Source organism: Mesocricetus auratus, unplaced genomic scaffold (genome assembly GCF_017639785.1).
Source record: "Mesocricetus auratus isolate SY011 unplaced genomic scaffold, BCM_Maur_2.0 Super-Scaffold_100006, whole genome shotgun sequence".
Lineage (NCBI taxonomy): Eukaryota > Metazoa > Chordata > Mammalia > Rodentia > Cricetidae > Mesocricetus > Mesocricetus auratus.
This window is the reverse complement of record NW_024429190.1, coordinates 44,985,412-44,997,544: the sequence shown is the minus strand read 5'-3', so window position 1 is coordinate 44,997,544 and position 12,133 is coordinate 44,985,412. Positions and strand designations below refer to the sequence as shown.

General features: G+C 43.4%; 1 protein-coding gene across 3 annotated transcripts in view; it reads right to left on the bottom strand.

Moving 5' to 3' along the window:
- The window catches only part of Nsun7 (NOP2/Sun RNA methyltransferase family member 7), a 40,645-nt gene extending 36,683 nt beyond the window's left edge, over positions 1 to 3,962 (bottom strand). Inside the window, exons 1-2 of one of the 3 annotated variants that reach the window (XM_040747140.1) lie at positions 3,830 to 3,962; positions 2,731 to 3,135 (exon numbers count right to left, since the gene is read on the bottom strand). In XM_040747140.1, coding sequence (XP_040603074.1) covers positions 2,731 to 3,061 — 331 coding nt within the window. In that variant the 5' untranslated portion in view covers positions 3,062 to 3,135; positions 3,830 to 3,962. Of the gene's footprint in view, positions 1 to 2,730; positions 3,136 to 3,440; positions 3,606 to 3,829 lie in introns of those variants that run through there. The other 2 variants (XM_040747141.1, XM_040747139.1) reach the window with 2 other exon arrangements.
- Between the last annotated feature and the right edge of the window lie 8,171 nt (positions 3,963 to 12,133).

The following is a 12,133-nucleotide window of genomic DNA, read 5'->3' as shown; positions in this document are numbered from 1 at the left end:
TAGGGAATTGTTGAAGAGTGGTCTTGAAAACCCTTAGCTATAATTACAAATTCACATAAGCTAGAACTGAACCTCATGTTAAGCATTTATTGGGTTATTGGATTATTTACTGGCAGGTTATAAAAATCAAAAAATGTCCAGGTTAATGCCATGTCTATTTGTGGCGATGAAATTCATACTGTATTCACCTAGAGAAGGTGGTAAAATACAATTTAGGAAAAGATTAGCAATTTCAGGGGCTCCTCTTAAGCCTTTTTAAAACATTTATTTGTTGTTCATACATTTCTCAAGAGATTGTTTCACAGGTTTTTCTTATTTATATCTTTGGCTTTTTGAGGGAGGTTATAGGAATGTAGTGTAGATTTGCTTTGAGCTTAAGGCAATCCTGCCTCTGCCTCCTGGGGATAATAGGCACATGCCAACTACAACTCCTTCTTTTACAAACAAAAATCTGTATTCCTTTGAATACTCCATTTCGACAAAAGTCCAGCTTCTCTCAACTTCTATTTTGAAGGAACAGACTTTATTAATAACTTTATCCTGTTTCATAAAAATTGACTTGAAGAGCTGGGTATGCATGGTGGCACACACTTTTAATCCCAGCACCCTCAGAGGCAGGAGCGTCTGAGGAGTTCGAGGCTAACCTGGTCTATAGAGTGTTTTCTGGACAGTAGAGCTATCTCAATAAATGAAAAAGAACAAAAAGAGAGGGGGATGGGTTAACTTGGGGTTATTCGGCTAAGAGGGTCTAATGGTGGTCTTCAGTTGAAGAAGTACCATACAGAACCATAAGCTGAATCAGAGCTTACACATAGAACATAGTGTCTCTATTATTGTTTAGTTACAGCTTTAGTATAATATAGTTATTGTTTAAATTGGCATCTCAGTGTAAGGATGTCATATAAATTTTAGATACTCAAGTTAATGCTTTCCAAGTAATATCAAAGACAGCACAGAAGTGATTGCCTTTGGCAAGCGTCCTGGAAAACAAATGAAATCTACTTTCTAAACTCTTGGAACCTAAGATGTTAAATCGGAGTCTGAGTGTGCATGGTATCACATGAAAACAGTTGCTACTTTATGACTGTCATTTTACTACTGTTACGAATCGTACTGTAAATATCTAATGTGCAACCTTTGTGGAAGAGTCGCTTGACCCCAGAAGGGATCATGACCACAGGTTGGGAACCACTGCTTTAGACATTACATTTTCTTCTCTGTGATGACAAATCCTGGATTTCAGGGTTGTACTGCATCACATTTGCAGACAAGATATATTTATGTCTAATTAATCAGTAGGAGCTTTTTAACTTAGATAGCAATTTTTTTTTACTTCCTCTTCTCTGCAAGGCCTTCTAGTACTAAAGAAATCATTTAAAATGCTATTATCCCCTTCCAAGTGACCTCTTGGTTACCCACTCATCATCTGAACTGGGCTGTTGATGTTCCAAACATTTCTGACCCTCTCTCTGGACCTAAATTTAGTTTTACAAGCCAGTATAAAGTTTATAGTAGAAATTAGTATAAAACAACTCCAGGGAGCTGAAGGAATGGCTCAGCTGTTAAGAGTGCTTATTGCTCTTCCAAAGGCTCTAGGCTCCGTTACTAGCACCCACTTAACAACCATCTCTAAGTCTAGTTCCAGGGGATCTTACACCCTCTTTTGGCTTCCTCCAGTACTGCACACATGAGGTGCCACTCATTTAGGCAAAACACCCATATGCATAAAATAAAAATAAATCTACAAAAGAAATCCCCATATCATTTGACAGCTCTCCTCCTAGAAGCAGTATCTGGTTGTGTCTTACCTACAGTTAGCATCACAATCACTACCATGAAGGGGCTCTGGAAACTGGAGTCTAGCACTTTGGAGGCAAATTAAAAAGGAGAATTCTACTTAAATTTGGCATTCCAAATTAAAGCTATCGGCTAAGATGATCTTGATTGGGGTTGACATAACTGTAGTATTCACTTTTTGAAGACTGTATTTTCTCCCTTATATTTATGATGCCTCATGAACTTAAAATATGATGTAAATACAACAAGAATGTAGTGAAGCAGAGGGTATGCTGCACACCTTTAATCCCAGCAGTCAGGAGGTAGACGCAGGTGGATCTCTGTGAGTTCAAGACCAGCCTGGCTACATAGGGAGTTCTAGGACAACCAGAGCTACATGGTGAAGCCCTGTCTGAGAAAGAGGGAGGGAGGGAGGGAGGGAGGGAGGGAGGGAGGGAGGGAGGGAGGGAGGGAGGGAGGGAGGGAGGGAGGAAGCTTTGTTGTTTGTTCTTTTCTTTTTCCTTTTGAGAATGGCCTGGCTGTCTAGCCCATCCTACTTGGAACTCCAAATCCTCAGGGCTCAGCAGCTGGAATCACAGGCCCGCACAACCATGCTGTCTCCTGTTCATTTTAATGACTACACACTACACCTGCCTTAAGGACAACAGCAATAAAATTCTGCTGGCTTCACTAGGAGTCCCTCGTTTTTAGACTGTTCTAATTGGCCAAACATATACACGTGTAAAACAAAACAAAATTCAGTATGTTTGAAGGGCTAGGTTGCATTCTGCCTTCTAGAAATTTCCTTGCTTTCTCGCCCACCACCCTTCTCCTTTTTCTTTGGTTTTCTAAAACAGACTCTCACCCTGTGGTCTGAACTGAGCCTAAGCCACTGTGCCTGGCTTTGCTATTTTCTTTTAGCGCTGACCTTCACGACCGGTAGGTAGTACTCACACTTCAGGGCACTGAAAGCCAGCTCATAGGACAAGCGCTGGAAAGATTCATCCTCGGATTGGGACCAGGACGGCAGAGGTTCATTTCCGTACTTTATTATGACTCTGTCTGGCGACTTTTCGATTCGAATACCCTGAAAAATGTTCGCTGCCATAACATACACGGAGTCTGGATAGCTAGGTTTTTCCGGGACAACGGATGGCGTTTTTCTCCTGGTTACTACATCCCCTGACATCTCCAGAGAAGCGAGTTGGGAGATCTCCTCCATATTTTCTTGATTAAAAAACTCCAGTTCACTTTTGGGGTCCAGCATGCTTGCTCCTGATGTCATAACTCAAGGTTCAAGTACAATTCAGGTGGTCCAGGAGGCTGCTGCTGTTCATGTAGTGTTAGTAAGCATTGTCTCTGCGGAAAGAAAAGGTTGTCTCAGTAAACCGCTGTGTCTGCAGCACCTCTCTTGGTGGCCCCCCTTCTTGTGACCTTAGAGACAAGGTGTGGCATGTACTAGCCCACCCGAACACCCCATACTTCCAACTGCAAGGACAATTTGCACTCGAGGATGGGAGGGCCTGCTGGAGAACTGGCTCCAAGAAGAGCGAATTCTGCCACAACCTGCTGGGGACGGACCACCCCACACACGAGTGTCCTAGGGTCGCCCTGGGCCCGCATCATCGCATCATCCGCATCCAGGGGACCGAGCGCCCTGTCACCTCCTCCGCGAATCCGCCCTTGTGTGGGGTGGGATGTTTCCCGGGGCTGGCAGCCGCTGCACTTGGGGCGCTGCAGGCGGTCACAGGCCCTCGGGAGCCCCGGGAGGCGGCGGCCCGCGGAGGCCGTTTGTTTCTAGTGCAGCCACACCACCCGCCGGGGTTCGGGCAGGGGGTCGCTCGCTCGCCCGCTCGCCCGCTCGAGGGAGCCGCTGCTCCTCGCGCTGTCCTCGCGTTCCGGGTCTCTCAGGGGGACACTCGTGGTGTCCCCTCCGGCCGCGCCCTCCGCTCTCGGGGTCACACCCTCCGCTCTCGGGGTCCCTGAAAGGGGACCGCCTCTCTAGGCCGTGCTCTGGGTCCCTGGCGGGGAGGGTCACTTCTCGAGGCCGCACCTGAGCTTGTGAGGTCACCTGAGGGGTTCGGCAGCCGAGAGCGCGGAGCCGGGTTCCCACTGGGCCCTGGCCACGGTTCCCAGAGGCGTTGGCCCGCCAGCAGGGCCCCGGATCTCCATGGCAACCCGGAGGGGCGGGTGCTGCGCTCCAGTCTTCCCCGGAGGGATCTGGCAGGAGTGACGCTCACCAGTGGATGACACCCAGTTAGCCCCTCTTGGAAGTCAGGCCAGGGTCCCTGAGCACTCTGGCTCATCAGCTTCATAAACTCACAGTGATGCTTTAAAGTGTGTCCGGTGTAGTTCCGTGGTTTAATTCTCAGGTACCCGAGGTTCTCGTTAAAATGGGGATCCCGGGACCCATCATCAAGGATTCGGTCTGGGCAAGGGGCTCGAGATTTTGCGATTTTTGGCCTGTAACACTTGTAATCCCAATGCAATTAGCCCAAATGCCACGGTGTGGAAGACTCTAGTGTAGTTGCTCCGTCAGTCTAGCTTACAGAAGGTCAAAGGTCTTTCTGCTCCTTCTGTAAACTAGATTGATGGTCCCTCTTGCTTGGCATGCTGATAGTGATAGGATATTTGAATCTTCCATTCTGCTGCGCGCCTGCCAGGCAGAACACGGTAAATTCCAAACATTTGAGAAAGGCATCTTCAAGAATGCCTACACTGTGTGTGTGTGTGTGTGTATGTGTGTGTGTGTGTGTGTGTGTGTGTGTGTGGTGTCACGCACGCTATTGCTTCCCATTGTGGTTTCCCTTTCTCCTCCCCCTCCCATCCCTCTTTCTTCCTTCTACCCAACTCCAAACTCAGATCCTGATTCTTCTGCCTCAACCTCCCCAGTGCTGGATTCACAGACTGGCACTCCCATGAGACTTCCCCTTTGCCTTGAAAAGTCTCTCCTTTCGTCTACCTGGTAAACGACAAAAATCTTCACCTTTTCTGACATTTGCCTTTGTTGGAAAGTAAATTTAGTTGCTGAGACCAGAGATCCAAAATCACAGTGGGCTTAAACACAACAGAGGTTTTTCACTCAGCATCCTGTCAGCACTGCCTTGGTGGTAGCTAGGTTTAATTCCAGCACTTGGGAGGCAGAGGCAGGCAAATCTCTATGAGCCCAGCCTGCTGTATGTAGGGAGTTTCAGGTCAGCCCAGATGACACAGTAAGACCCTGTCTTAACCCTTCTCCTCCTCTTCCCCATACTAGTAATTGAATAACTCTCCTGCACAAAGTTATCAGGAACCCAGGCTCCTCCTAGAGGTTTCATCTTAAGTAGTATGTCTTTGTCCAGTTAGTGTAAGTGGTTCATCCCATGCCCATCTGTAGACAGTGATAAAGGGAAGAAGAAGGCATGCCCAGGCCTTTCAAGGACACAAAGATGCACTCATCACCTTTGCTTGATTTCCAACGGACAGAACCAGTCACATGGCATGTTTAATACCAAAGGATGGGAAGTGTGTCCAACTAAACCTCAAGGGAGAACTGGTAATGGAGGAATGGAATAATATGTTAAGTGAAATGAGGCAAGCTCAGAGAAACAAATACTGAATATTTTGTCCTATATTTAAAACTAAAAAGTGTTGATTTCAGAGTAGAAAAGAGTGGAACAGTGATTACCAGAGGTTGGGAACAGTGTGATAAAGGGGGGCGGGGTAGAAGTCAGGTGACAGGCACCAAAGGACAATCGGGCAGGAGATGTTTCAGATTCAGCACAGTAGGGTGATTACACCAAGTGCAATAAGCTAGTATGCATTGGAGGAGAAGTAGAAGAGGGTCTCTAAGGCTCCAAACATAAGTGATAAAAAGATAGAAGTCCTTTTTACTCTGCTTTGGTCATTACACATTATATACATACATTGAAACATCAGGGAAACATCAGGGAGGTAAGGGTTCCAGAGTGGATGGGGACAAGAGAGGGGAACGGAGGCTGCATATGATCAAAATACATTATGCACAGATTAAAAAATAAATATATTGTGTTCCATAAATAAGCATTGTCATAGCATGTTAGTGAAAACAAAAGATGAAGGATCATGAAGAATGATATGAAATGCTGGGAAGGCATATTTAACATTTTTACATAACTAAATAAAAAATGAATCCAAACTAAACAACAAAACCCCCCAAAAATAAGATTTATTACTAGGGCCAAGCATATGTTTTATTATAAACTGGATTCAGGGAGCCATCTGCTGGCAAACAGTTGTCTTTGATTTTTTTTTCTTTTTTAATGGACTTACTGTTTGGGTTTCCAGAAAACTGACCAGATGCCCAGTTAAATCCCAGACGAACAGTTTCCCAGCTTTGACACAAGTTAAGACAGCACAGTATTTGTCCCACATGCTGCTGCCACCTTGCTCTAAACACTCGCAAGTGACTGAAAAGGGTTCCTTGAACTCCAAATGGCACAACCACTGTTTGTTACTTGGAGACAGGTCTCTGTACGTAGTCCTGACTGCAAATGGCACAGTTATTCAAGTTCGCTGAATCTACCTTGCTCCTTTCCCATTGCTTCAATGTGCAAAATGTTGCCTCCCCCGTTCTGTCTCACATCTGACTTCATGTCTATGCGTCCAGATGCTGCTGCTGCTGTTGGGCTTTTGTTTGTTTTATTTTGCTCTGAGGACAGGGTCTGGCTTTTTAGTTCAGGCTGGCCTTGAACTCAAGATCCTCTTGTCTCAGCCTCCCACTGTTGGAATTACTGGTGTTCTTAGTTGACCTCTTTCTAGTTTATGAACTTCATTCTCCCCAATGGAGAGTCACATTTAAGAAATCTATGTCTATTACTTTTAGTGAATGAAACACCAAAAGAGAATTCATTATATTCTCTGTAATTCCTTAGCTAAAGATTCTATTTTGGGCAATATGAAGGATCTACATGCATAGCTTATTCTTGACCTTTACACCTTTACACAATCCTCCTTTGGTGCCAGAGGTCAGATCTGGGCCCCACTTATGCTAAGCTCATGCTAAGCACGCGCTCACACTCATAGTCCCTACCTTTACCAATACTAAGGTGCAAGAGGGTATGCACTGAAGAGTTGCCCATCCCTATCTGGAATTTCCTGTGTGCACATGAAAGAAACCAAGACACTTTGAGATCATGACATCGTAAGGAAGTACATTACCGAATGCAGAAATGATACAGGGAGATCATGACATCACAAGGAAGTACATTACTGACTGCAGAGATACAGTGAGATCATGACATCACAAGGAAGTACATTACTGAATGCAGAGATACAGTGAGATCATGACATCATAATGAAGTACATTACTGGATGCAGAAATGATACAGTGAGATCATGACATCAGAAAGAAGTACATTACTGACTGCAGAGATACAGTGAGATCATGACATCACAAGGAAGTACATTACTGACTGCAGAGATACAGTGAGATCGTGACATCACAAGGAAGTACATTACTGAATGCAGAGATACAGTGAGATCATGACATCACAAGGAAGAACACTACTGAATGCAGAGATACAGTGAGATCGTGACATCACAAGGAAGTACATTACTGACTGCAGAGATACAGTGAGATCATGACATCATAATGAAGTACATTACTGAATGCAGAGATACAGTGAGATCATGACATCATAATGAAGTACATTACTGAATGCAGAGATACAGTGAGATCGTGACATCATAAGGAAGAACATTACTGAATGCCCAGACACAGTGGAGTAGATGGCAGGTCTCGAAGCCTCAGCTTTATCCATTTTGGCTTGTAATACTGAATTAAAGATCAAATGATCTTTGTCATCTATAAAATCCCAATTGTGCTCATAATAAAAATTACACATTTGAAAGGACAATGGCCTCCACCCACAGCCCACCAGGACAAAAGGTGTAGTTGAACAAAGCAGGTATGTATCCTGGTAGAGAATACACATTGTCAGCAACTGTGTGGCTTCTCAGGAGGAGAAGATGGGAAGGGCTCATTACCAGAAGCAGCCACGGGGCTTGTAAGAGGGTTCACAGAGGGTTTGCTCTGGATTGAATGTTCTCAGAAAGCAAAGGCAGTCTATGACCATGGCTCATTATTAATTATATCAAGGGTAGACTGTGGTGAGGCTGAAAATTTGAAGGGAAAGAATCAGCTGAGACTCCAATGGCTAAGAGAAGAGTTGGCTGGCATTGTATGGGCTGCACAGTGACCATGTCTGAGCTTAGACTACATTGTGAATTGGTCTTTTTGTTTGCTTTTTCTCTTCCTTGTGATTTCACAGTGACCTTGACTGGCGTTAGTGTTCTGTGAGATTATGCCCAATAGGGGATGTAGGGCTGTGAGTACGAGGCCAACTTCTGAGAACACTCAGGGTTAGTTGTACATCAAGGTTTCTTTCTTAGAAAGCAACCCTTTGACTGTTAGTGGAATCTACTCGATAAACCCTGGTTACATCTGGACTGTAACCAAATGTTTGATGACATTTGTTCTGCTTTTTTGCTGGACTTACAGAGGACAGAACATGGTTCACTCAGTTTTGTATCTCCCTTTCCATGAAATAGGTATCAAATAGAACCAAAACAAGCCTGTCATCACATTTCTGCTTTTCTTTTCTTGTGTTCTAACTGTCCCCTTAAACTATTGCAAAGAAGCACAGAGAAGTTTTATAAAGTAGGGACTTCTTTCTGTAGCATAACCACAGAATGGCATTGCTGCATAAAAGTCATCCTAAAGAGAAAGTTTACTCTGTGTTCTCTCAAAATCTTTAAATGCTCCTTGGGCCAGCGTCTCGCAGGTAGGTACCTGCACCCAAGCCTGAAGACCTGAGTTCAAATACTGACACCTACAAAAAGGAGGAAAGGACTCACACAAGCTGTCATCTAACTTCTACACACATGCTACGGCATGGACACACACACACACACAAATAAATAAATAAGTTAATAATTGTAATAAAAATGTTAAAGACTTCATATACAGGCACATAATATCTCTTATGTAAAACCTGTTTTTGTTTGTTTTGTTGTTTTTACTTTGGTTTTTTGTTTTGTTTTTTGAGACAGTTGAGATAGGGTTTGTCTGTGTAGATCTGGATGTCCTGGAACTCACACTGGAGACCAGGCTGGCCTTAGAGCGACCCACCTGCCTCTGCCTCCCAAGTGCTGGGATAAAAGGTGTGTGCCACCATTGTCTGGCATCAAAACTGTTTTTAAAACTTTGTATTACACTGTGTATGCACAGGAGCCAGAGGACAACCTGCAAAGTCAGATCTTTCCCTGCATTTTTATGTGTGTTCCAGAGAATGGAGTCAGATCTCCAGGCCACAATCACCCTCACCCAAAGAGTCATCTTGCCAGGAGCATAAAATCTTCATAATTTAACATTTTCCTGTACACAGAAACTCCTAGGCCCTCATCCTCATCCTCAACAAAGCTCACACCCCTGGCTTTAGGTCCACCTCACAGCCCCCTCTATTTTCTCCACTCTGCCTGGCAGCTCCACGCAGTGCACTCTGAAGGACTTGACGCGTAGTCTCCGGGAGAGCACAGTTATTTTCCCCTTCACATCTTCCTTTCAGAAGGGAATGTTTTTCTGGTTGTTTTCTCTCAAATAGTTGGGAATAGATGAGGATGGGTTTGTGCTTTCTTTAACAGTTTGGAGTTGGGGGAATCAATAATTCTAAGAGCACAAAAGGTTCTGGGAAAATACGGAAAAAACACAAGGAGGGTGAAAATTGTCGGAATTAAAATCAAATCATGGGCTAGTGAGATGGTTCATCAGGTAAAGGGACTTGACATCAACCAAACCTGGAGGACCTGAGTTCAGTCCCTGGGGTCCACATGGTAGAAGGAGAGAACCAAGTCCACAACTTGTTCTCTGCCCTCCATGTGTGCTATACAAGCACATGGGCACATAAACAAATAAAAGAAATTTTAATTATAAAGCAATATAAATCAATTACTGTACATATGCTCATCATAGAGAAAAGATAGAGGGCAAATTATAAACATTAGAAAGAACAAATCTGTTGGTGTTTCTTAGTATAATTTAATCAAATGGAAATTCATTTTACAGCCATATTAGGACTTATTAAACCTTTATCGTCTATAAGAGAATACAATAAGGATTCTGCTAAATCACCTACTAAGGTCACAGCATTATGCTAGGTTCCATGTGACTAGTACAAGAATTAAATGGCAGGTTTCATTCGAAATCTGGCTAAGGAAACAAGGCTAATGTAACCTGAAGCAGCTATGGAGCAACTAGACAAGCATTTTAGAGGCAAATGATATGTCTAGATCCACAGAATCCCATTCTGTGGATACCCACGTAGCCTAAAGCCCTCTCTTTGTGACTCTTTCCTTGCAGAAGTCAGCGTGATAAAGTTCCATAAAGGAGCAAACATCATCTGTTCAATAGGCATTTAGTAAATGCCCACTGTGAAAAGACATCTAAATTCTAATAATTTGACTCGTTACAAAAATGAAAATACATAAGTTCAGCAGTGTGCAGCTCCACTATGGGAAGAAGCTACAGGAAGGGATTTCACTAATCTACTACGCCTGTAAACAGCTCTTCCTCACTATTGAATTTCCCTAGTTCTGTCTACTCTGCGATAATCATATTAACAGCTGGGAAGGAGGGGCTGGAGAGATGGCTCAGAGGTTAAGAGCACTGACTGCTCTTCCAGAGGTCCTGAGTTCAATTCCCAGCAACCACATGGTGGCTCACAACCATCTGTAATGATGCCCTCTTCTGGCCTGCAGGCATACATGCAGACATCTTTAAAAAAAAAAAAAACAGCTGGGAAGGAAAACCAGGGCATCGGGAATTTGTGGTTAGGAAACACACGTGTTTCCTAATGGGCTCACATAAGCACATTTTTCTATTATCAAGATATAAAAGGAATGATGTGGATCTTTAAAACAGAATTTTATTTTTATATTTTTCTATTATCAAGATATAAAAGGAGCCGGGCGGTGGTGGCGCACGCCTTTAATCCCAGCACTTGGGAGGCGGAGGCAAGCGGTTCTCTGTGAGTTCGAGGCCGGGCTGGACCGATAGATAGCCTCCGAAACAATACAGAGAAACCCTGTCTCGTAAAAACCAAAAAAAAAAAAATATATATATATAAAAGGAATGATGTGGATCTTTAAAACAGAATTTATTGGTAGTTTTCAAGGGGACAGGTATTATGAGATTAGCTACTGTTTAACTTCACCATTAATTACTTCAGACGCCAACCTACTATTTTCCATCGCTGTTGGCTGTGTGACTTTGAGAAAGCCATTTATTCTCTGCTTTAGTTTCCTCATTCATAAATGAAGAAAAGGGTGTCTTCTACCTTGCTCAGTTGTCTGTCCTGGGTTTTAAATAAAGTAACAAAACTGCCATAGCATTGTACAATAGTCTCCTATAATATGATGTTTAAGGAAAAGATTAATTTCTCAGCCTTTATTTCCAGCTAAAATTCACAAAAACAAGCATCAAGTCTTGACAATATCAATCCTGTCAGGCAATGACTATTATTTTTACACTATTATTTTTTATCACATACTTCTGAAAACAGGCCTTTAAATATTAGCTAAAAATAGATTTTATGTAGAAACAATGTGATACTACAAAGTGTGTTCTTTTTTAACTTGGGAATCTTTACTGGGGGAGGGAAGGGAGTAGGAAAAGAAAGGGGAAAGACAGAGAGACAGAGACAGAAAGAGGCAGAGAGAGAGAGAGAGTGAAAGCGAGAGCGAGTGAGAGAGAGAGAGAGCTGAATCCTCAAAAAAATGGCAGAAAGAGGTAAGGCATGTTCTTTTTTTTGTTTGTTTGCTTGGTTTTTTGTTTGTTTGTTTGTTTGTTTTATGAGACAGGATTTCTCTGTATTGTTTTGGAGGCTGTCGGTCCAGCCTGGCCTTGAACTCAGAGATCTGCCTGCCTCTGCCTCCCGAGTGCTGGGATTAAAGGCGTGCGCCGCCGCCACCACCACCCTGCTGTAAGGCATGTTCTTATTTTTTTTTTTTGTAAGGCATGTTCTTAACTATTGTTTTTGCAATTATCCTAGTTCCTTGAGATCAGAGTGGAAGAGACTCGTGTCTGGAGAACAGGGGAGATTTGAGGCTGGAAGGGAACGTTCTTAAGAACCAGTCACAGCAGTCATGGTAGGCTTTGCTTACTGCAATAGAAACCAGCATTCATGTAACTGGAAATCCTATGAACACGCCAAAACAATAAATGAGAGACTGAGAAATGTAAGTTTTTATATGAAAGTCAAATTATATACAATTGATTTATTAAAAACTGTAGTCCTCCAGAGTAGGGCCTAGGCCCTAGAGTGAGCAGGCATCCTTTCAA